General features: G+C 47.8%; 1 protein-coding gene across 5 annotated transcripts; it reads left to right on the top strand.

Moving 5' to 3' along the window:
* Positions 1-3292: 3292 nt before the first annotated feature.
* On the top strand, positions 3293-25422 carry PGAP3 (post-GPI attachment to proteins phospholipase 3). 5 transcript variants are annotated; one of them, XM_044677094.1, is made up of 8 exons: positions 3293-3501; positions 9324-9421; positions 10511-10663; positions 21596-21658; positions 22282-22343; positions 22680-22816; positions 23358-23562; positions 24158-25422. In XM_044677094.1, the coding sequence occupies exons 1-8, from the start codon at positions 3321-3323 to the stop codon at positions 24219-24221; spliced, it is 963 nt and encodes a 320-aa protein (XP_044533029.1). In that variant the 5' UTR covers positions 3293-3320; the 3' UTR covers positions 24222-25422. The 5 variants fall into 5 exon arrangements, with proteins under 5 accessions (XP_044533029.1, XP_044533030.1, XP_044533031.1 ...); XM_044677095.1 differs by lacking the exon at positions 21596-21658; XM_044677096.1 differs by lacking the exon at positions 10511-10663.

Below are 25422 nucleotides of genomic sequence, written 5' to 3' on the forward strand. Positions count from 1 at the left end.
TGAGTGGATAGTAGTAGACAGCTAGCATCTGTACCCCTATTAGATTATAAGATCCCAAAAAATTCTTTCCAAAAGTTTAGCAGTGAAGGGAAGGAGAGCTAAAGGACTAGAGTTTGATTAGGTGGCAGAATTTATAGAAGGTTGGTAGGGGGTCAGGTTTCGGTTTTCTTTTTTGTTTTAAGATTGTGGAATCCTAAGTATGTTGTAGGTTGAAAAGAAAGAATCAGCAGAGGAGAGGATAGCTGAGGGAATAGAACAAAGGACAAATATGGTGACATTAATATTGCCAAGGAATTGGACCACTTCATCTACCTGAGATTTTTCCCAATTCCCTTCTCTTCTCCCTCCAGCTGTTAGTGCTTCCTTTTAAAATTTACTTTTTATCTATTTTATATTTGCTTATATGTGTACTTATTGTCTCCCCCTCTAGAACATAAGCTTCCTGAGGGCAAGGAGCTTTGAAGGCAGCCAAGGATTCTATGAGGCAGAAGCAAAAAAGGAGTGCATTTCAGGCATGGAGGAGAAAACCTATTGCAAAGGCATGGAGACAAAATGGAATGTTGTATTTAGGATCCAGTTAAGTTGGCCAGTTTAGTTAGGTGAGTGTGCGAACGGTATTGATGAACTCTAAACCAGGAAAGATAGAATGGAGCCAGATAAATGAAGTGTTTTAAAAGGCAAGCAGAGGCAGCTAGGTGGCTCAGTGGATAGAGCTAGGCCTGGAGATGGGAGGTTCTGGGCTCAAATTTGGTTTTAGACACTTCCAAGCTATATGACCCTTAAGTAACTTAACTCCAACTGCCTAGCCTTTACTGCTTTTCTGCCTTGGAACTGACACTTAAAATCCATCCTAAGACAGAGGCTTTTTTAAAAAAGGCAAATAAAGGATTGCATATTGGATCCTAAGGGATGAGAGCCCCTGGAATTTCTAGAAGCAGGAAGTGACATGACATGTCCAGACCTATGCTTTAGGAATATCAATTTAGCAGTTGTATAGAGAATAAAAATTGGAGAAGGGAAGAAAAGACAAATTAAAGAGGCTCTTGTAGCAGACTAGGTAAAAGGTATGAACTAGGGGCAGCTGGGTAGCTCAGTGGAATGAGAGTCAGGCCTAGAGACGGGAGGTCCTAGGTTCAAATCTGGCCTCAGTCACTTCCCAGCCGTGTGACCCTGGGCAAGTCACTTGACCCCCATTGCCTACCCTTACCACTCTTCTGCCTTGGAGCCAATACACAGTATTGACTCCAAGACGGAAGGTAAGGGTTTTTAAAAAAAAAAAAAAAAAAAAAGGTATGAACTGGGAGAGGGAAATAGATTTGAGCTATGGAAGCAGAATTGACAAGACTTAGCAACTCTTGAGATGGGAAAAGGATGGTAGAGGGGAAGGAGAATAAAGAATGGAGAATGACAGAGGTTGTGAACCTGAGTGACTGGAAAGTACTGTCAACAGAAATACGGAAGTTTGGAAAATGGGAGGACTTGAAGAGAAAAATAACGAATTTTGTTTTGGATATGTTGAGTTTGAGGTGCCTACAGGATATCTAGGTGACTATGTTCAGTAAGCAGTTGGTGAGACTAGAGACTAGAACTCAGTCATTCTACAGTGTTTATTACCCATCTACTATGTTCCAGGCACTGATAAGCACTTGGAATACAAGGACAAAGAATGAAATAATCCCTACTTATATTTATGTATACATATATATGTAACAGATATTACATGTAATATTATGTAATTATATACTTGCATAGGAGCTTATATTTTAATGGGGAAACAGAGAGACAATCGGATGTGTAATAAAACTGGGAAGCATCTGGATAGAGATATCTGAACCCACTTGCATTGATGAGAATACAGAGAAAGACAAAGGGAGAAAGACAGCAGAAAGGAGCCCTAAGTCAGAGCTTTGAGGTCTATCCAGTTAGTGGGATTGGACACATATTAGCATCCAACAAAGTAGAATGGGAAGTGACCAGACCCCCATACTAAGGCACTTGCCTTTGGGAGCCCCACCCCTAAACTTGTCCCTTCCCAATGCCCTGTTTCATTTTCAGAAAAGATTGAGTTTAACTCTACACTTCAATAACATTAAACACAGAATTATATAATCAGAATGTCAGAGTTGGAAGTGACCTTAGGCCATAAAACAAAAAATGGTAGGTGTAAAAGACTTCAAAATCTCTATCTAGTCTAACTTCATTATATAAATGGGGATATTAGTCCTAGAGTGGTGAAATAACTTGTTTAAACAGACAAAATGAGTCACTTGCAGATACAGGACTTAAACTTAGATTTCCTGACTCCCAGGTTAGCACTCCAACCATGGAGAAAAGTGGAGCCAAACCAGAAATATTCATTCTTACAGGTCTGTTTCTACCCTCAAGGTTTTTCTTGCAAATAAAAATGAAAATGAAGCCAGGAAGGGGAAGGAGATTAAAGATTGTAATCAATTAATAAACAAGCATTTGTAGAGTGCTTAATCTGAGCAAAGTCCTCCTGGGGACTTGCTGTTTGACCTTTGTCAAGTCATTTCCTCCTTGGGCCTCAGTTTCTTCTTCTGTAGGAGGAAAGTTGATCTAGATGTGGGGGGGGGGGGAGGGGTGGTTTCCAAACTGTTTTCAGATCCACCTGCATCTGGGCTTTCAGTAAACCTTTCCAGTATCTTCTATTCAATATGAAAGACAAAAAAATCTTTAATTTCCTGTGCATATGCACATTAGAAAAACTTTCTTTTACCACTTTTTTCAGTAGTACAGGAAGCAAGTGATAGAACTTATTATACATACAAAAATAAGAAATAAAGAGATTAATTTCAATAGGGTGCTCATGTGGTGGTCTGAATAGTCCCAGTACATCTTGGGCAAGCTCCTTCTACCCCAAACTGAGTACCCCAGAATTAGATGATCTCCAAGCCCCTTCTACCTCCCCCCCCCCCCCCCCCATCTGAAGGTTATAGCCTTTCCTTCCGTCCTCGCTCCACCCATTCACATTCACTCCCCAGGCTCTTTCCTCAGTTGAACTTCCAGCCTTAGAATTCGGTTCCATTAACGTGACATGCAACCACAGAAAACTGCCTTAACACCAGTCCTGCAAAGACAGCAGGCTGCAGGGAGTGACCCCCACTCCACCAGAACAAACTAGCCCGGGGAGATGACAAGAGGTGCTTCGGAACCTTCTAACTGAGAGCAACTGGGACAGGGGAAGAATGGAAGAGTGAGGAGCGAAGGGGTGTGGTTTGAAAAAAAGAAGGAACATCGAGCACTTCCGGTAAGACCGGAAGCGGAGGCGAGGTTGGTGGCCGCGGGCCCAGGCTACAGGGATGGCTGGGCGGACGACACTGCTGGCCCTGCTGGCCGGTGCCGCAGCGCTAGCGGATGCCTCCCAGGGTGACCGGGAGCCAGTGTACCGGGACTGCGTCCTCCGCTGCGACGAGTGGAACTGCTCTGGGGCCGGCCTGCAACACTTCCGCTCCCACCAACCAATCTACATGAGTCTGGCAGGTAAGCCCCGCCCCCGGAGGTGCCCCGCCTTCTGGAGGCCACGCCCATCGCGGCTGGTCACGCCCCACCCTAACCCACCGTATGGCCCCTTCCCTTTTTCCCCTCCACCGCCCGTGCCTCGGTTTCCCTGTTGAGTAGGGCTGGGGAAGTGATGGCTCAGTGGTGACTGTAGGGGTCTTGGGCCGCCCAGCCTTGCATCCTTTGCTCTCCTCTGTGGGTGACACATCCTGGGGGTTACGGCCAGATCCTCAGTGGTCAGAACTCTGAGCATGTAGTTTAAAAGACCAGAGTTCAAAGACGATCTTAGACACTACTTACTAGTTATGTTACTTTGGGCAAGTCAGCCAGTTTCCTTATTTGTAAAACGGGGATAATAAGAGCACCTGCCTCCCAGGACTTTTGTGAGGATCAAATGAAATAAAAATTGTTAACCACCTGGCACATAGTAAGTACCATATAAATGTCAGCTATTCTTAAAATCCATTCATTTACATTTAATTCTGTTCCACAAATGTTGTTTAAAATTCCTGTGTGCAGAACACTTTTCAGGAAAGATACAGAGTTTTTCCTTGCTCACCTGGAAATCTCCATCCCTCAGAGAGGTAATATACAAAGAGAGAATGTGTTATGAAGAGCCCTGCAGACCAATTGCCATGGGAATTCTCTGAAGAAATTTCCCAGGGCAGCATGGCACAGTATAAAGGAGGACTGCATTCTTTTCTCAGGAAACCTAGGTTCTATGATCCAGCCATTCTGGAGAATAATTTGGAACTATGGCCAAAGAACTCTAAATCTGTGCTTACCGTTTGACCCAACAATAACACTCCTAGGTCTGAGTCCCAAAGAAAAAAATTTTAAATGAAAAAGGACCCATTTGCACAAATATATTTATAGCAGCTCTTTTTGTGGTGGTAAGGAATTAGATATTGAGAGGATGCCCATCAATTGAGAAATGGCCGAACAAGATGTGATATATGATTGTGATGGAATGCTATTATGCTGTAAAAAATAACAAGCAGGATGATTTCAGGGGGAAAAAAAGAAGCTTACATTCAATGCAGATAAAAGCATACCATTTTTCACTTGTTTATTTAGGTTTATGTTTTGAGGTTTTGGTTCTATAAGATTATTACTTACAAAAATTAATAATATGGAAATATGTTTTGTGTATAACATATATATATACATATATACATGTACAACCCAGATTGAATTGCTTGCCAGCTCTGGGAACAAGGATGGAAGGAGGGAGGGAGACAATTTGGATCACATAACTTACGAAAACTTATGTGGAAATTCATTATTACATGTAATTGGCAAAAAAAATTAAGAAAAAATCTTACATTCTAATGGGAGTGACATGTATATAGATAAGTATGGACAAGATTAATACAGAGTAGATGGAAGATAACCTTGAGAAGGGAAGGTGTTAGCCTCTGGTGAGTACTGTGAAAGCCCTTTTACTGAAAGTGGTCCTCCATCAACAAAATAGAATTGTATCTGTTACCAAATACTGTCAATTCTATCTTTGAAACATCTCTAGTATATACACTCCCTTATCTCCCAGTATACATCTCCCTTATCTTCTATACCACCCTGCTACACACCCTCATCACCTCATACCTCGACTCTTGATGGCCTGGTCCATCACCATAGCTTTATGGTTGGCCTCATTGCCTCAAGTCTCTCTCCTTTCAGCCCATCCTCCACTTGGCTCTCAAGGTTATTTCCCCAATGTACAGATCTAATGTAACCCCTACCCCCAACACCCATTTAATAAAATCCAGTGGCTCTCTATTGCCTGCAGGATCACATGTAAAAATCCTGTTTAGCTTTTAAAGCCCTTTATAACTTGGCTCCTTCCTACATTGTCAGTCATCTTACAACTCCTCTTCATTTACTCTTCTAACCAATGGCATTTGCCTTTTTGTCATTTTTTTGAACAAGAGACTTTATCTTCTGACTCCGTGCTTTTCACTAGCTTTCTTCTGTCTGAAATGTTCTTTCTCCTCCTCTCTACCACCTGACTTCTCTGGCTTCCTTCAAATCTCAACTATAATCCCACCTTTTGTAAGAAACTTCCTCAGAGATCACCACCTATATATATACATAAACATAGGTGTTTATATGTTGTCTTCTCAGTTAGACTATGGTCGTCTTGAACCTGAAAAGTGTCACAGAAGCCAAAGAAGAGCCAAAGAAGATCAACAGTCAGATGCTGATAAAATGTCAAGAAGGATGAGGACAGGGGCAGCTAGATAGCACAGAAGATAACCCAGTCACTTAACCCCAGTTGCCTAGCCTTTATTGCTCTTCATTCTTAGAACTGATACTAAGACAGAAGGTAAAGGTTTAAAAAAAAAAAAAAAAAAAAAAAAGCATGAGAATAGGAAACCAGCCACTAGATTTGGCACAATTAGGAAGTCACTGCTGATCTTAAACTGATCTTAAAGTTTCAGGAGAAGCTTCTCACTTTATGATACTTCTTTCTCAGAATCACCAGTGACCTCTTCATGGCCTCTTTTTCATGCCCATCCTCTTTGGCATTCTGCAGTTTAGGGACATTGCTTACTACTACCATTTCCTTCTGGTTCCTCTCTCCTGTTTTATCTTCAGTGACACTGCTTAGACCCGATTCCTTCTAATCACTCCTCTGCCTCTTTTGCTGATTCATCTTCCTCGTTCTGCCCTCTAAATGTCTTCTAGGGTCCTGTTCTCAAACCCCTTCTTTCAACAGAATTTCTCCTGTGGTGATCTCATTCATTCCCATGGTTTCAATTATCACCTTTTGCAGATGACTCCAAAATGTAGATCTCCAGCTCTGATCACTCCCCTGAGCTACAATCTTGAATTTCCATCTGCCTGCTGGATTTCTCCACCTGGATATCACACCCACACCTCCAGCTTAACAGGTCCCAAACTAAATTAGTCTCTCCCCCCCTTTCAGCCCGCCCCCCCCCCCCAATTGCAGTCTAGTGCAGTTGGAGAAAGAGCACTGGGTTTGGAATAAAGTGAAATCAGAGGACTTCTATTCTGGCTCTGCATTTCAGCAAGTTATGACCTCTCTGGGCTTCAGTTCCTCATCTGGATAATGAGAGTAGTGGAACAGAGGCCTCTAAGACCTTTTCCAGCTTTAATTAGTGATCATTGGATTCTACTTCTGGCTTCCCTATTTCTATTGATGGCACAGTCCTCCTATGAGCTACTCAAAACCCAGTATTGGACTCTTTCCTCTCTGTCCTACCCCCTATCCAACCCCTTGCTAAGTTAGGAGCCTTCTAAGAGCTGAGGGGCTAAGCTATTAATTCTATATCTAGCATATTGTTTATGCCCATGTCCACTTCTCCACTTTCACTGCTGTTTCTCTTCTTTAGTCAGTTTACTAAGCACTTGTTATGTGCCAGGCACTGTGCTTAAGGGCTTATTATATAAAGAAAGGCAAGAGACAGTCCCTGACCTTGAGGAACTCATAATCTAATGGAGGAGACGACATACAAATAACTATATACAAGCAAGCTGTATACAGGATAAATAGAAAATAATCAGTAGAGAGATGGCACTGGAATTCAAAGGGATTGGGAGAGCTTTCCTGTAGAAGGTGGGATTTGTTGTGACCTGAAGGAAGCCTGGGATATCAAGAGGCAAAGATGAGGAGGAAAAGCATCCAAGGAATGGGAGACAGCCAGAGAAAATGCCTGGAGGCTAGTGATGGAGTGGCTGGTGCTTGAGACAGGAAAGCCAGTGTCACTAGATAGAAGAGTGCCTGGTAGGGTGGGGTAAAGTGTAACAGAACTATAAAATGGGAAAAGGAATGGGAGCTAGATTATAAGGGGCTTTGATCACCAGACAGGATTTTGTATTTCATACTAGTGGTGATAGGGAGCCACTGGAGCTTATTGAGGAAGGCTAGGAGGTACATGTGTGTGTGTGATATGGTCAGACCTGCACTTTAGGAAGATCACTTTAGTGGTTGAATGGAGGGTAGACTGGTAGACCCAGCTATAATAATAATCCAGGCATGAGGTGTCCAGGGCCTGCCTTAGAGTAGTGGCAGAGTCAGAGGAGAGAAGGGGACGGATTAGAAAGATGAGAAGATGTGTTGTAAAGGGGAAATAGATGGGTTTGACCACAGTTTGGGTTGGATTAGTTCAGGACCTTATTAGCTTCCCCACCCCTCTCCCTCGACATTTTTTTTTTTTAATCTTTACCTTAAGAGTGGTAAAGGCTAGGCTATTGGGGTTAAGGGTCACCTAGCTAAGAAGTGTCTGAGGTCAGATTTGAACCCAAGTCCTCCTGACTCCAGGCCTGGCTCTCAATCCACTAGCTACCTAGCTGCCCCTTGTTTTATATATTCTAATAGGAGCAGGCTGTGTTCCATACCTATGCCTTTAGCTTCCATCAAGGCCCACCTCCTCCATGAAGCCTTCCTGGCCCACCCCAGCTGAAAATGATCTCTCCTACTCTGAATTTCTCTTAGTATTTTTTCTGGGCCGTGCCTCCTCCTGACCCTATTCCACCTCGTATAATATGCATTTGTGTACATTACATGCAGTCTCCTTAGTTAGACTGTCACCAGATTAACTATGGTGACTCTTCTTTTTTCATCTTTGTCACTTTGGTGCCTCTGTGTGCTTTACACATAGTTGTCTTTTAAAAAAGGTCGAATTTAATTGGATTTAATTTAGGTGGTTGAGGCTAGAGTAGGGCTGAGAAATTCAGGCCCCCTTTGATCCTAGGTCCAGAGCTAGGGACCAGGGGAACCATCTAATCCACCTCATTTTATAGATGAGGAAATGAAGGAAAAGTAAGCTTCCTTGCCCAGGGCCACATAGCCAGTCAGAAGCGTAGAAAATTAGAACCCATATCCCCTCATTCTCAACATGCTGCTCTTTCCACCACTGTTACCACTCTTTACCCCCAAAGGCCCACAAATGCACATACAGAGCTGTGATCCTCCCTGCAGTGTGTGGGAGCCAGGAGTTTTGAGCCATATTGGGAGATGGGGAGATGACCTAGTTTTTCTCCATTCAAATTAACAAACAAGGGAAATCTTCCCTGTGGAGGTAAAGAGACAGAGAGGGGGGAAAGGAGGATGGCCTTGCATCCAAGACTTTTCTCTTGCATGAAGTTAAAAACAAACTTAGGAGGGGGGCAGCTGGGTAGCTCAGTGGATTGAGAGTCAGGCCTAGAGACAGGAGGTCCTGGGTTCAAATCTGGCCTGAGACACTTCCCAGCTGTGTGACCCTGGGCAGGTCACTTGACCCCCATTGCCCACCCTTACCAATCTTCCACCTATGAGACAATACACCGAAGTACAAGGGTTTAAAAAACAAACAAACAAACAAACAAAAAACTTAGGAGAGGGGCAGCTAGGTGGATGGAGAACCAGGTTAGGAGTAGAGAGTACATGGGTTCAAATCTGGCCTCAGACACTTCTACCCGTGTGATCCTGGGCAAATCACATAACCTCACTGGCCTAACTCTTGCCCATTTGTACTAGAGTTGTTACTAAGACAGAAAGTAAGCGTTTAAAACAAATAAATTCAGGAGGAGATAGGGATTGGGTTGTATAGGGGGGAGCCTCAGCTCAGATGGGTTGCATTCCCTTTAGATAATCAGAAGATCTCCATATTTGCCCAATTAACTGCCGACTTGCTTTTAGTGTCCTTCTCATAGGTGCCATCTGGGAAGATAAAACCCAGAGTTTTAGGTTCCATCTTACTTCTCACCAATCTGCAAGTTAAATTTCTCAGAGTCCCCATCTGGATTCTAAAAGTCAGAGAGTAGAATTGGGCTTACTAAGAAGCTCTTGTCTTTTTTAGGCTGGACCTGCAGGGATGACTGTAAGTATGAATGCATGTGGCTCACCGTGGGCCTCTACCTCCAGGAAGGTTACAGAGTTCCTCAGTTTCATGGAAAGGTGAGTTGGAAAAAGGGGGGGTGGCTGGTATATTTGTGGGGAGCCTCCTGGTGAGCAGAGGGCAGGATGGTGTCCATTGGAGAGGGGGATGACTTATCTAGGAGGCTGCAGTGCCAGTGAGTGGGCCTTAGACCATGGGTTTCCTTTTGACCTGGCTCTTATTTCTGATGGTCCAATGGGAACTTTATGTGCTGCCCCAGGCCTGGGGAGATCCGATGGGTAAGCTGGACATGAGACTGCTTAGTGCTATTGGAACCCAGACCCACAGGCAGAAAGATTATCTCCTAGAAAAAGCCATCCGAAGTAAATATGACTTTCTTAATTTGCTGCAATATGAGTTTCTTCACTCGCCACCGTGCTTTGAGTTGTTCTTTGGCAGTAGAGACGGGTTATCATTATGACTGATGATAATAAACATTTATGTGAAAGATAATTTGATTAGTATTAACTAGTTTCCAGAGTGGTTCTGTACACGTTAACCTTTCAGATCCTCAGTAAAACCATTTAAGGTAGACTGGTGGGTGCTGTAATTCAATGTCCATTTTACAGACACAGTATTCATGTATGAGGAAATGGACATGCAAAAAGGTGACTGTGAGCCAGGGGACTGGCCCAAGTCACACAGCTAGTAACTGGAAGAGCTCAGGTGAGAACTGAGGTCTCTTGGCTCTCAGGCCCTGCTCTTTCCATCGCAGTGTACTCACTCCTGTTATTTTAAGGGGCACCGTCTGCAGCCCCAGACAAGAGGACAGATCACTGGGGGAGCAGGGACCAAACCCCTGAATTTGGGCAGATGTCTTATCCTCCTAACCCAGCACCTAATGGGAGCTTTCCAGGTGGGGAGAAATACAGAGTAATCGAATAGAACTCCCAGGCCTGTCTGTAGGTGCAGAGTGACAATCTACAAACCAGGCCCAAACCACTGCAGGGGAACCTATGAGCATTCAGGACTGAGGCCAAATAAGAAAGACAGAGACATAGAAGAAAGGCTTTCAGCTTTCCTGATTGCTACAGAAGCTGTCACCTAGAGCTGTGGATGTATGTTGTGGCACCCAGTGAAGCATGACTGAGCTGCTTCTTCCTTTGCAGTGGCCCTTCTCTCGGTTCCTTTTCTTCCAAGAACCAGCCTCAGCTGTGGCCTCCTTCCTCAATGGTTTGGCCAACCTGGTCATGCTCAGCCGGTATCGGACCTCTGTCCCAGCCTCCTCCCCCATGTACCACACCTGTGTGGCCTTTGCCTGGGTAGGTAACTGGGCACTAGTCCACCCTGCGGCTTCCCCCACCCTGATTCCTTAAAGAGGAACTGACAAACTCAGGTCCCTGTTGTCACCGAGTCATCTCCCCCACACCCCCTCCTTCCCTTTCCTTCCCTCCCTCCCTCAGGCCTTCTGTAGCTGGCAGTAGGGAAAGCCTTTGCAGGCTGGAGTTCCAGACTCCCCAAAAAGTGCTGGAGAAAGGAGACTTGGCTCCTGCCCAGTAGGAGCCCTTATTCTAAATGGGAGGAAATACCAATAAATGCAAATATGCAAAAAAAAAAATTCAACGTGATTGAATAGCACTGAAACACTTTTTTGTAGGTACAAACAACTGCAAATGAATCTGTAAGCACCTAGAGGACTGAGGCCTAGTAAAAGAGTGCCCAGGAAGGTAGGGTTAATTAGGGAAAGCTGACTGGGAAGGAGGTGAGGAGATGTGGGTAGCAGTTTGGAAGGAGGGGAAGGACCTAGATGGCTTTGAAAGGCCTCCCTGCCCAGTTTGTCTCCAGCCTGCCTTTCCAGGCTTACTGCCCCCCTTCGCCTTCTAGCACGGCCTGCAGCCATGTGTGACCCCCTTACCCTCCTCTGAATTCCCGCTCCTGCCTCTGTCTCTGCCTGGCTGTCTTGCATGCCTTTCTCATTTCACTTGTTAGAATTTTCAGCTTCCTTCAGGTCTTAAGGAACTCCAGCCACCTCCTCCTGAAAGCCTTTCCTGATCTCCCATAGCTACACTCTCCCTCCTCAGATTTTACCACGTGCGTTCTTCTATTTAAATGTCTTTTTGCTGCAGTAGGATATTAGATCCTTGTCAGCAAGTACTTTGTTGTTCCAGATACAAGATACGGTGCTGGACACCAAGGAAGGGCTTAGTAATTGCTTGTTGGGTTGAATTCCTTGCCAGGGCAGCATGGTTTGGTGGCCTGAGAGCTGATCTCAGGGCTGGGACAAGCTGCCTTCAAGTCTGACCTCGGACTGGTACTAGTTGTATGGTCCTGGACAAATCACTTACCCTGCTCATGCTTAGAATCTAAGACCTGAAGTTAAGGTCCTGGCCTGCGATCTTCCAGAGGGTGTCATCCCTAGAGGGTATTAAGGAAATCACAGGTGCTGGCCCTCTCCCTGTTGTGTGCTGGGCCTGGCTGCTAGGACCTGGGAAGGGAAGGCCTTTGGAAGAGACAGGCTGCTCTAAGAGGGATGAGACACTTTAATACCAAATAATATGGAGGGAGCAGTGAGGCGGCTCAGTGGATAGACTGCCTGGTCTGGAGCCAGGAGGATGTGGGTTCAAATGTGGCCTCAGACACTTCCTAGCTGTGTGACCCTGGGCAAGTCACTTCACTCCCACCTGCCTATGCCTTGGTGCTCATCTGCTTTAGATTCAATCCATTCTAAGACAGAAGGTAAGGGTTTAAAAAATAACAATAGTGATACATAGTTGTATGAGAGAAGGCATTCTAGGATCTGTAGTTTAGAAAGGCAAGGAATCCTCCATCATTGCCTCTCTCTCAGATCATGAGTTCCTTTTTTCAAAATTCTGGGTTTGATGCTGCACCATCCCCCATCCTCCTTCTTGATCCCTCTTGGAGCTGGGAAGGAAGGTTTGCCCCTTTAAACCACAAATCCCATACTGTTACATGTAGAGACAGGCTGAAGGCAGAGGGGTCTCTCAGATTGCAGGTTGGGGAAGGTGGTGATGCCTGAAGCTGGGAGAGGCAGAGAGGCTCCAGGGCCCTTCCTAGAGTTCCCTAACCCTTCCAGGCCCCCATCCTTGGTCTCCTCCTGGATACTGTCCACAAGATGTTCCCGAGGCATCTGCCCCAAAGCTTCCCTCTTTCTCTTGAGGATCCCCCGCGCTCCGAATCTCATCATTCCTTCCTCTGCAGCAGTGGTGACAGTTTTTCCCCTTTTCTCCATTCAAAGAGTTACCTCCCTATTTCAGGCTCTCCTCAGCTAGACTATTAATCGGCCTCCTCTTCCCCATAACTCGCCAAAGTCAAAGTGATATTCTACAACGTCAGGTCCAGCCATGTCATCCTCCTGTCCAAAAACCCCTAGCAACCAACCTATTTTCTCTAAGTTAAATTATTTATCTCTTTGGCATTTAAATTCTTTCATTGCCTTGATCTAGCCTACATTTTCAGATTTATTAATAACATTTCTCCCTTTAATGTAGGCATTATTCTAGCCAGATTGGCCTACTTTCTCTTATATACAGCTTTCTATTTCCCATCACTGTGCCTTTGCCCAGGCTGTATCCTATGCCTGGAATGCCCTCCTCACCTCTACTTTTCAGAATCCCTGATTTCCTTCAAAACTCAGCAAAATGCTTTTCTATTTATTTTGTGTGTATTTTGTATTTACTTTTGTATGTACATATTGTTTCCCCTAATAGCATATACGTTTCTGGAGGGCATGGACGGTTTTGTTTTTATCTTTGTATCTCAGAACCTGGAACATAGTAGGCACATAATTAATTGATTCTTTTGACTGAAGCACAGAGTGCCTGGGGGGAATAGAACAAGCTAAGTCTGGAAACCCAGAAGAATGTCCATGCCAAGTGGTGTGGGTTCTGAAATCAGTCACTGAATAGATTTCCTGAGTGCCTACTGTGTGCCATGCTAAAGGCTCTGGATTTTTCTCAGTAATCAATCCGGAGCCATTACAGGGGTTTGCGCAGAGGAATGACATAGACAGATGAGTGTCCAGGGCACATTATTCTGGAGGCATTGTGCAGGATGAAGTGGGAGAAGGAGAGCAGAGGGAGGAAGATTTGTGAAGAAGGGCCCGCAGTAATCCAGGTTGGCAGTAGCAAAGGTCTGGATTAAGATGGTGGCAGTGGGAAGAGAGAGGAGAGTCACCACCAACAGAGAACAAATGGGGCTTGGTGACTGGCAGGAGAGGGGCTGTGGGGGGAAGAGTCAAAGGAAGCACTGAGGTTCAAGCTGATGAATGAGCCCCCTACATAGGTGAAGTCAGAAGGGAGAGCAAGTTTTCATATGAAAAGGCTAGAGTTTGAGGTGTGAGTGGGACAGCCAGGGGACCCAGGGGACAGGATAGCCTATGGGGAGTTGAAGATGGGCAGCTAGGTGGCACAGTGGGCAGAGTGCCCAGCCTGGAGTCAGGAAGACTCCTCCTCGTGAGTTCAAATATGACTTTCTTGCCAAGAAAACCCCAAACAGAGTCACAAGGAGTCTGACACGACCAAAGTGGCTGAGCAACACAAAACAACACAAGTTAGATGTGGGCTAGAGCCTGGAAAATGGCATAGAGCCAGAGAGATACTTTTGAAAATGTAGATTTAAAAAATTAATATCCAAAAATATTCCAAATATTATATTTAATAAAGTTTATTAATAATAGCTAAAGGGGGAAAAAAGGCTAGCTAACCCAGCCCATTCACGAGAGAAGAGAGCATCGGAGTTCCCCACAGCCAACCATATACAAAACGTGACCACAGGGGCAGCTGGGTAGCTCAGTGGAGTGAGAGTCAGGCCTAGAGACAGGAGGTCCTAGGTTCAAACCCGGCCTCAGCCACTTCCCAGCTGTGTGACCCTGGGCAAGTCACTTGACCCCCATTGCCCACCCTTACCAATCTTCCACCTATGAGACACTACACCGAAGTACAAGGGTTCAAAAAAAAAAAAAAAAAACGTGACCACACAATGTGGTGGAGAGATTAAAAGGAATTCTGGGAAATACTGAAGGACTTCTGGGGGATGAAGTCCAAAGTACAAAATTCTAATTAATACAAAAGTCAGCTGAAAAGAGATAGTAGGTGCCACGACTGCCAAGGAAGAGAGTTTAGAAAGAAGAGGATGAAGGACAGAACCCTGGGGAGCCTGTCCCTTACATTTCCTCTGGAGGAGGAATGGGTACACAGGGTACCCCAGAAACAAGGGAGTGAGCCAAGATTGCAGAAGGGTGTGGGTAATGGCACCAAATGCTTCAGGGAGCTCAGTAAGGATGAGAACTTTAAAAGACCGTTGTGGGGCAAGTAGGTGGCACAGTGGATAGAGTGCCAGGCCTACAAGCAGCAGATCCTTAGCTCAGTTAATTCCTAGCCATGTGACCCAGGACAAGTCATTCACCCTCAGTTGCCCAGCTCTTGCCCTTCTGTGTTAGAGCTGTTGCTACCACAGAAAGTAAGGGCTTAAAAAAAAAGACTTGGAGAGATCGGACCATGTTTGAAGTAAAATAGGATGGAGCCAATGAAAAGAGAAATAAGTTAAGAATAATAAGAGCTCCTGTTTATGTGACACTTTAAATTTGCAAAGGGTATTTATAGCGGATCCTTTCAACAACTCTGTGATTAGGTATCTCATTTAACAGATGAGGAAACTGAGGCCAACAGGTTTCCAACCCAGGTTTTTCTGCTCCAGGCCCAGCACACTAACTCTGTGCTAGAGAATAAAGACCAAATATCCCTTAGTTGTGCTCTTTCCCCACTCCTTCCTTGTTCTCCTGGTTCCAGAGCAGAGCACAATCCCTGGGGTTAGAGAGTTTGTTTTTTTAAAAGCCCTGGCTGTCCGTCTTAATAACAACTCTTAAGATAGAAAAGCAGCGAGTGCTTGGCAATTGTGGTTAAGTGATTTACCCAGGGTCACACAGTTAGGAAGTGTCTGAGACCATTTTTGAACCCAGCCAGATCCTCCAGATTCCAGACCTGGTGCTCTTGTCCACTGTGCCACCTAGCTCCCCCAATTAGAGTTCTTAATCCCACCAGAACAGAGGGGCTGATGGCATCTGAGAAAAGCAGACAGGAAAATGAGGGAAGAAGCCCCGTCTCCCAGAGCAGGGGATAAGCAGGCCATAGTGAGATCAGTAGATGTTCTGACTGCTCTTTTATATCGATGGCCAAGGTGAGGAGGAAGGTGGGCAGGGAGCCTTGCAGAAGGACTTAGCCTGTACCCTTCTCCCATCCTCCTCCCCTGCCTTCAGAGACCCCTTAGAGAGGCTGCTTGTCTCTCTGCATGCGCCTCATTATGCTGCTACCTGGGTTCTATCTTAGCTTCTCACACCTTCACTTGTCACCAGAGAACAAAGCAGTCCTGCTTGAGTTCTTTCAACCCAGTTCTCTGAATTTTCCAGATGAATCATAGGACAGGAAGGAACTCCTGGGGTCCTGGTCTACAGGGAGGCCAGTGACTAAGTCTCTGAGGCAGATGGTTACCTGGAAACTCTGCCGAGGCTTTCCCCCAGCTTTAAACCTGTTGGGATGCCCTTCTTCAGGGGCTCGGGTTGTTTCTCTTTTTCTTGACCTTGAGCATTCTCCTCGTAAAGGGGCCTAGAGAATGAACCCTGCCTTCTTGGTGATGACCTGGGCTCTGCAGGCTGGTAAGATGGGAAGTGAGGCCTCTGTTCAGCCTGGTCACAGCTGTTCACTTAGTCTTGGCACAATTTGCTAAATGCCTTATGCAGATTTCTGACACTGTGGGACTTGCAGAGCCCAGAGAGAGCTGTCATTTAGATGAGTTTTATAATCCACCTTCCAGTTTTGTTTTACTCCTTAGGCCTTTTGTTGCTTTCTGGAAGTGTGAGGGATATGGCTTAGTACAGAGTATCATCCCAGCTGATTCGTGGGTAGGTTGGGTCTTCTGGAAGCACCGGGGGTTGCTGACCTAGGGTGGACACGAGGAGTTCCGTACCCAGGAATTCAGCCCTATTCCAGACTCTAGAATCCTGAGGACCAAGCCCACATCTCCCAGACTTGTGAACCTTGGGCTCCTCTCCTGGGGAACCTACCCACCGGGGCTGAGGCAATCCTGTCTTGGAAAGATGCTGTCGCCTTTTCTGAGGGCTGAATGAATCTGCACCATTAGGCAGGCCTGGAGGAGCGAGCCATTCATGGCTCAGATGGAGCTGCTCTTTGGTCTGCTGGGAGTAGGAACTCCCTCCCATCCTAGGGATGGGGCCTGCCAGGATAGCCAGCCCTGTTCTGTTTTGGAGTCAGGAGACCAAGAAAGGAGCCCAGAGGCAGAGCCATCCACCTGCCTTCTTTTCCAGCAGCCGACATAACCTTCCCCTTTATTTACCCTGGAAAAGGACCTAAGAACGGTCTCTGAATGAGTCTGTGGAGGACAGGACTGTGTGGACACAAGAACCAGAGGCGACAGCGGGCCCCGGATTCAGCAGGAAGGATGGGGTTAGACATCAGAAAGGACTTCCCAGCCGTTCGAGTGTGGAGGCATGACCTCTCCCTCCCCTCCCCTGCCTGGGCTTGGTGGGGGGCGATGCTGGCCTCTTGGAGGGAAGGCATTCCGGATGACAGCAGCCTTCATATTTAACATTCTAACTCTCCTGGCTTCCAAGGCACCGGAGCTATTTAAAGATGTGCTTGTCTCAGAGGGAGTGTTGGTGACGATCCTGAGCACTAGGTCTTAACACCAGGCTTTCACGAGTCTTGATGGCATGGAGCACGACTTTCACCCAGCATTTATTTCATTTTTATATTTCTCTTCATGAATGGCCTTGTTTTGCAGGTGACTCAGACGGGCTGCCCACCCTGTCCTGCCCTCCCCATTCCCCTGCAGTGGGGTGCCCCTCCATGCTTCTGGCTCAGAGGTCTCCTCTCCAGGGTGTTTATGCAGAGCTATTGGCGCCTGCTGGGCCCCCTGTTACTTGATCTCATCCAGCAGTGCCGTCTTACTGGCAGGGTCACCTCCTCCCCGGCCCCCAGTTCTGTCCCACTCCCCTCCCCCCAGGTTAAGGGTGGGGCAGGGCTGGAAGAGGGACTGGGGGCTTTGGGACTCTATAACTCAGTCTTTCATTGCAGCCCCTCCCTGGCCCAAAGGGGAAACCAGCCTGGGCCAGTGACCCCCTCCCTAACAACCATCCAAGCAAAGTGAAATAGAATCTGTTTCTCCCTGACTGGGGGTGGGGGCAGGGGTGCTGGGGAAGGGAGGTATTGGGGGGGGAGGATGTGAGTATTTGGCCCCACACCCTTGCTGCACAAATGCCAGGCTCTGGGGATGACTCTTGGTTACCCAGACATGAGCTCGAGTTACAGCCCAGGAGACAGAGAGTTTCAGAGCTGAAAGGGATCTTGGAGAGCATCTAGTCTGGCCCCTTCATTTTATAGCTAAAATTGAACCATCCAGAGGTGGTATGACTTGTCCAAGGTCACCAGGAATTTGTGGCAGAGGCAGGACTAGAACTTGGGTCTTTGGATGGCCAGACTAGTGCTCTCATAAAGAAGGTCCTTCCTCATGGTAAGGTTCCCCACTGCACACTGTGTCCTTGCCAGGACAGGGATGGAAGGAGTGTTTCCCACTAGAGGGCAGTGGGCCCTGGATCCTTGAGACCTGAGAGGAGTCTCTTTCCTTTGCCTGTTTCCAGGAGCCAAAGGAGCAGCAGCACTGGCCTGAATGCCTAGTCCTATCCCGTAGCCTTATATCTTAGCAGAGGGTTCAGGCCCCACTAGTGAAGGAGATCCAGCCCTGCAGTGGGTGGACTTCTCTTTTTACTTTTGAATCCTTACTTTCTGTGTTAGTAACTAGTCTAAGACAGAAGGGCAAGGGCTAGGCAATGGGAATTAAGTGACTTGCCCAGGATCACACAGCTAGAAAGTATTTGAGGCCAGATTTGAACTGAGGACTCCTGTCTCCAGGCCTGGAGCTCTATCCCCTGAGTCACCTAGCTACCCCCTGGATTGGACTTCTAATGCCTCAAGAAGGAGGAGAACAGGATTCTTTTCTCCCTCAAGTGCATAAAAGAGCTAAGGTCACCCTGGAAGCTCCCAACTCAGCAGTGCTTTCAGATTATTGAATACAATTCAGTTCTATCTCTGTGTCCTTGGACAAGTCACTTAACTCCCATTGCCTAGCCCTTGCTGCTCTTCTGTCTTGGACCCAATATACAGTATTGAAGCTCCTCCTTTCTGCCTGGTGCTTTGCTTGATGCTGCTGTGGAGCTGCAAAAGGAGGCATGTTTCAAAGCCTGCCTCTCATTGGGTAGTCATTTCACCTCTGGGGGGGGGGGTCTCAGTTTCCTTATCTGTAAAATGAGAGGTCAAGACTAGAAGCCTCTAAGATCTATGTGGATTAAGTTGAGTCTCAGAGAGTCTGAGTGACCTTCAGAACCAGAACTTGAAACTTGGTCTTTGAAGCCCAAGACCAGTTCACAGGTTCTGTTGCACTCCTGGCAAGGGGACCCATGTAGCCATTAAGACAGGATCAGAAAAGGAAAGAACCAGAGCAGTCCTCCCACCAAGTAGAGAGGTGGTTGGCTTTTCAGACAGGTATGGTGAGGCACAAGATAGTAGCAGGTTATTATGAATGAATGAAAGGGGCATAGGAAGAGGAACAGGGACAGGAGGGGTGTTCTTTCAGGTTCTTTCCCTTCCTACAGTGCTCCCCAAGGTGAATGCTTCACCCTGGAAGATCCTACAGCTAAGCCAGGGGAGAAGACAGGCTTCTTCATTCTCAACTACCACTTAACTCAGCCTATTTCACGCCTCCCCCTTCCTGTAGTGGTTAACAAGGCAGCTGGGTGACTGCCAGCCCAATCCCTGCCGGCTGGCTCCCTTCTTGGCTCTCAAGCATCGTTGGCACTAGGTCTTCTGTTCTCCTTCCAAATTACACCTCATCTGCTTTGGGAAACCTGCCCTACCTGACTACCAGCGGCCTTGCTCTTCCAACCCCAAGGCCTAGCCCCAGTCACTTGTCTTCTAGTCACTCTGCCCTCCACCCAATCCCCATCCCCATCCTTCTTAGAAACACAGCTTGGGAGACTCCCTCCACCCCCCCCCCCAATCCAATCAGCCAGCCTCCTCACCTACCTACTTCCAGACAAGGTGCCATCAGATTCCTCACTGAAAGAACTCTGTCTCCTTTTCCTGACCATCTCCAGAGGAAATGGGCTGAGGTGGAGGAAAGAGAAAATTAATCTGGGGGTATGAGCTATGAACCTTGGGGGCCTGGGGAAAGGTGGCGAGAAACAGTGACTTAAGAGTCTTTGAAGATCTGAATTTAAGACCATCTAGTCTGAACCTTCTGGAAAATTGAGACCCAAGAGGTCAAGCAAGTGACCTGCCGCTCAAGATTCCCCAACAAAATGGCCAAGCCCAGAAATGACATCTCTCAATGAACAAACATTTATTAAATGCCTACTGTGTGCCAGGCACTAAGGATGCATTCTAACATGCCCATAAGCCTCCAGAGACTGACCTCAGTAACTTGGCATCACAGGGCCATGCTTGGCTGGCCTTGGAGAGGTCTCCCTACTCCCACTCCATCTGTTTGTCACTCCAGCTCTGCATCCTATTGTCTGTCCTCCATCCTTTCTGCCATTCCATATGTGGAGTCATTCTCTCTGTCCCTTCCTGTCCCCCACCCCAACTTATGTCTGGCCTGCCTTTGTTTACCCCCTTCTACCTTTTCTTCCAGTTTTGCTCCCTGTCCTTCTCAGTCCTCACTCATGTTTTAACTTCTTGTTCTCAATTTCCTTTGCAGCCTGATTTTTGTCCCCTGCCTCACCGAAGGCCCTCCTTTTCACTGTTATCTCCTTATAAAATAATTCTGTTCTATTAACTCTAAAATAATTAGGGACTCATTTGCATCTAGTTCCATGTAATTAATTTTCTCTCCAAAGGCACAGAAACCTTCTTTCCCCTGTCCCCCAATTTGCCTTCTCTCTGCTCCCCTCTGTCAGGGCCCCTTTACTCCTCCCTACAGTCTCGAGTCTGGCCTCTGGTTTATCAGGTTGGTCTGGCCTAACCTGGTTGGGTTCTTCAGTATCTTTTGTGGTGGGATCAGCTCAATCTTCAAGCCTGACACACCCCATGCTGTTTGCCCCCCTAAAAAAAAAACCAAACAAACAATAAACTCCACCCTGGCAGTTCCTCCCCCCCAGCCCAGAGGCTGAGGTCACCATCTCCCCCTAGCCTGTTGTCTTCGGGTGGAGGGAGCTGTCATCGACCCTGGCCAGGGAGGAGGTGTGGCCCCTGGGGGCTGTTGTCTTAGAGATTGGGTAACTTGGCAGGCCCAAAGAAGGTGGTTCCCAGGCCTGCGAAGGTTCATGCCAAGGCGGCTGCTGGTGTGTCCCTGGCTGGAGGAGAACATGATGGATGGAAAAGAACCACAATTTGGGGCTAGAGATTTCTCTAGTAAGTCCAAGAACTGGTTCTGAGTCTTGCTTAGCCATCTGGAAAACAGCTAACCTTCCCCTGGCCGGGAAATGAAAAACTAAATGTTTGGAATAGAGAGTTGTGTAGATGGCAGTAATGGAAATTGAAAGAAGCCCTTCCTTAACCCCCCCCCAAATAAACAGCAACCCTAAAACTGAAAGCTAAGTAAAAGGAGATAAGAAAGGCCCCCTCCCTCCTCCTTTCTTTGCAGGGATGGGAGACTGTGGGTGTGGAACATTACATACACTAAGCAGACTCAGTTGGTGTAAATGTTCCCCTCCACTCCCACCCCTCTTTTTTGGTCTTTTTTTTTTTTAAACCCTTACCTTCTGTCTTAGAATTATTACTGTGTATTGGTTCCAAGGCAGAATAGCAGTAAGAGCAAGGCAATGGGGGTTAAGTGACTTGCCCAGGGTCACACAACTAGGAAGTATCTGCAGGCAGATTTGAACCCAGGACCTCCTGTATCTAGGCCTGGCTTTCATCCACTGAGCTACCCAGCTGCCTACTTTGGTATGATTTTTGTAGAGAGAGCTCTTGGGTGGAGGAGGACTCTCAAATGAAAGTGATACAAAAACAAAACCAATAAAGGCATTTTTTAAAAATGTGAGAATGTAGAATTAAAAACCAGGAATAGGAAGCAATGTGTGGAGGTGGAGAGGTTAAACCCCTGAGGCAGAGACTCAAGAATTGCAGCCTGACCTGTGGGAAGCTAGGCTAGAGACCTCTGGAGGCTCTTCCATGAGCTGGGGCCAACTCTAATCCCCTGCCCATTCCATTTACCTAAATCCTCAGGTCTCTCTCAATGCCTGGTTCTGGTCCACAGTCTTTCATACAAGGGACACCAGCCTCACTGAGGTGAGTACCTTCCTCGAGGCAAGGGAGCCCGAGGTGCCAGCACAGGGGCAACAGCTAGGCACCCCATCCCAGGCTCTTCTGTTCTTAAGGCCCAGGCTTCTGTTGTGTGTGCGTGTGTGTGTGTGTGTGTGTGTGTGTGTGTGTGTCCCCGTCCTCCCTTCCTTGCTGTCTCTCTCTCTCTCTCCCCCCTCCCTTCCTCTCTCTCTGTCTCTCTCTCCTCTCCCTTTTTCTCTGTGTGTCTATCTCTCCTCCCTACCCCCTTCTATCTTAGAATTGATACCAAGTATCAGTTCCAAGGCAGACGAGCTCTAAGGGGTAGGCAATTGGAGTTAAGTGACTTACCCAGGGTGACCCAGCTAGGAAGAGCTTGAGGCCAGATTTGACTCTAGGCCTGGCTCTCAATCCACTGAGTCACCTAGCAGCCCCCAGGCTTATGTTCTTAAGTCCCCATGCTTTTCCCTCGGTGGGTTACAGAAGTGGGGTTCTTTCTCTGGCTGACTGGAAAAAAGACATCCATGTTCTTCAAAATCTTGGCTGCCTGTTCTCCCCTCCACCCCCATCCTACCCTCTTCCTAGTGAGGGAAGCAGCCGTAAACTCTCACTCATCTCAATACATCCCTCAGAAAATGGACTATTTCTGTGCCTCCACGGTGATTCTGCATTCCATTTATCTGTGCTGTGTCAGGTGAGTGGCCCCCTTTCTACCTAGCTGGTCTGGGAGCGAGTTCAGATGGGTTCAAGGATAATGATGAAAAAGGTTCCTCATGATTCTCCACCAACCAACCCTTCTCCAAGAGTCAGTCCATTTGCCAAAATTTCTGTTCTGTTCTTCCCCGTTTTACATCTCGGTTGTCACTGAGGGGATATAGGGTACGGGAGAGCAGAATAGGGACCCAAGGGAAATGGGAGCGAGGCCCCCTTTCTTGGCCTTTTTTCTGTCAGTGACTCAGTCCAGCAGCTTCCAGGAAGACAGGTGCCTGGATCTGAGCCTGGGGGGTGGGGATGGGGGGCTGTGTCACAGGACTCTGGGGCTGCAGCGTCCGGCCGTGGCCAGTGCCTTTGGGAGATTCCTGCTGCTGCTGCTAGCCGCCCACGTCTCCTACCTGAGCCTCGTTCACTTCGACTACGGCTACAACATGGTGGCCAATGTAGCCATAGGTGAGGCTGGGCTCTGGGGGAAGCGGGGAAACCGTGTGGAGGGGAGTGAGGCACTGGGCTAAGGGCAGGAGTAGGGGCACAGGAATATTCTAGAGAGACAGAGCAAGGCCCTGGTTTGAATTATGTTCTTCCAACTGGTTGGGCCTCATTGGAAGTGGCAGAGGCCCACTGAAGTGGGGCAAGGAGAGAGTTGTGCTGCTACTGGGGCTCCGATCCATGAAGTGGGTTTGAAGAGAAGATAAAAGGAGGGCCTGGCTAGAAATTGGGGAGCAGCATTCTGAGATGTAAAGAGGATGTACCTGTGTATGTGGGGGAGGGGGCTAATGGTCATGGAACAAGAAAGGAGAGAAATGGGGTATAGAACAAAGCAGAGGGGTTTGGATAGAAAAGGAAGTGACCCAGGAAAGTTAGAGGAACTAGGATTAGAGGCCAAGGGGGGCTTGGAGGCCACAGGGCCAGAGTCCGGTAGGTCTCCAAGGCCAAGAGGGGTGAAGGGCTCCTCAACTCCCTCACCATTCCCCTGTGGTCCTCCTTCCCCAAGGCTTGGTAAATCTGGTGTGGTGGTTGGGCTGGTGTCTTTGGAACCAGCCTCGGTTGCCTCACGTGTGGAAGTGCGCTGTGGTGATGCTTCTGCTGCAGGGGCTGGCTTTCCTTGAGTTGCTGGATTTCCCTCCCATCTTCTGGGTCTTGGACGCCCATGCCATCTGGCATATCAGCACCATCCCCATCCACTTTCTTTTCTTCAGGTGGGTACTCACCATGCCTGACTCCCCTCTCCCATATTCCTCATGCCCATGTCCCTTCACTAGGTTTTCATGCCCCAGCCCTCTGGGCTTCCCCTTAGCCCACTCCCTACTTGTACTTCTCATGTACTGACTGACTATCTCCAAGAGGTGACACTCACCACTGTGGCTAGTTGGTCGGACTAGTTGAGAGGTGGAAGAGGGTGTTCAGTTCCATCCTTAGAGGTTCATGAGGACAGCCACTCTCTATCTCCACTTTTTGTTAGCCCCCTACCTTTTAAAAAACTCTTCCTTTCCCTCTTAGAATCAATACTATGCATTGGTTCCAAGGTAGAAGAATGGTAAGGGCTAGGCAGTGGGGGTTGTGACCTGTCCAGGGTCACACAGCTAGGACATGTTTGAGGCCAAATTCAAACCCAGGACCTCCCATTTCCAAGCCTGACTCTCTAGCTACTGAACTACCCGGCTGCCCCAAGACCCCCCTTTTCTTCCTGGGCTGATGAGGGGTCTTCCTTTTTTGCCGTTGGCCTCTGCCTGGGGTGGGTGGGTTGTGGTTGGGGGCCCAGGTAGCACTGCCCTTCCTCTGTCCTCCCCACAGTTTCCTGATGGATGACAGTCTCTACCTTCTTAAGGACACCCCTATCCCACTAAAGATGGAGTGAAAGGACTGGGGGCAGGTCAGGTCTGCTTCGCCCTGGCCTCAGCTCCGGCCCACAGGGTGCTGCATTTTCTTCGCTTTACTTCTTCAATGTGGACGCTGATCAGGGAGGAGGAGTGGCTGCGGGACTCTGCCTCCTTCTCCATGCTGATGCCCTCTTGCCTCCTTCAGAGTGCTGCCAGCCCCAGCTTCAGACATTAAGGGAGTAGAATGGCCCCCCACCAACCTGTAGAAATTTAAAAGCTCTCTTCCTCCTGGCCTAGGTGCCCCAAGGGAGCATCCTTCTGCCCCTCAAAGTGCCCGTTCCACCCTGTTCCCAGTGGGCTTCCCCGGGGCCACCTTCCTGCCCAGTGGTAAGTGAGAGGGGAAATTCCCTTTCCTTTAACAACAGGTGCCCTCCCCTCATGGCACCACTAGATGGCAATGAATGCTGGCTGCCTGGCATGCCCAGGTCGGGGCTGCTGCTCTCAACCCCCCAGGAGGGGGACAGAGGCCCCAAGGCATGAGCCTAGAAGCAGGCCCCTGCTTTGTCCACACTGTCCCCTAGTGGGGCCCCAATCCCATCTCCATCCCCCAGCCGGGCAAAGAGCCAGAGAAGCCCAGCCACTGTTTGGCTCATTGTCAGACTGGCTCATTCTCTTGCTTCTCAGGGAAAAAAAAAATGGGATGGAAGTGTGTACCCTAGTGTAGATATGAGTGTGGGCACGTTTGTGGGGCCTCAGTCAAACCTGGTGAAACAGGACTTGGACCTCCTAGCAAGGCACCCAGCTAGACATAGAAGGCCTTGGTCTCTGCCCTGAAGTTGGGGATGGGAGTATATGATGGAAGGGATTGAGTCTTTATGTCCTCGCCTTCCAGCCCTCCTCTCACCCTTTTTTTCCATCCCAATCTCAGCATCTTGCTCCCTCTCCATCCCTTAGTTTGTGTAGGGATGACCCCAGTCCCTTCAGGGAGCCAAATTCTTGAGCTAAGAAAGTATCTCCTCAAGGACCTTCCTGTTACCTAGCTTGGGTGCTCCCACATCCACAGCCTCCCTCTAGTGCCAGCTCTGGGACCATCCTCTCTGGGACCCATATGTCACTTAACTTCCCTGAGGCTCCATTTCCCCATCTGTAAAATGGGGGGAATGATCCCTCTGTACCCACCTCACAGGCCTGGTGAGACTTCAAGGAAATCATGTTTGTAAAGTGCTTTGCAGACCTTAA

Source organism: Gracilinanus agilis, chromosome 4, assembly GCF_016433145.1.
Source record: "Gracilinanus agilis isolate LMUSP501 chromosome 4, AgileGrace, whole genome shotgun sequence".
Classification (NCBI taxonomy): Eukaryota; Metazoa; Chordata; class Mammalia; order Didelphimorphia; family Didelphidae; genus Gracilinanus; species Gracilinanus agilis.

What these genes read in the sequence shown, in the direction of transcription:
- PGAP3 (XM_044677094.1), top strand. Translation starts at nt 3,321, where the DNA reads ATGGCTGGGCGGACGACACTGCTGGCCCTGCTGGCCGGTGCCGCAGCG. An exon ending in TTCCTCAGTTTCATGGAAAG is followed by an intron (nt 9,422 to 10,510) that starts GTGAGTTGGAAA and finishes CTTCCTTTGCAG; the next exon opens with TGGCCCTTCTCTCGGTTCCT. An exon ending in ATTTATCTGTGCTGTGTCAG is followed by an intron (nt 22,344 to 22,679) that starts GTGAGTGGCCCC and finishes GCTGTGTCACAG; the next exon opens with GACTCTGGGGCTGCAGCGTC.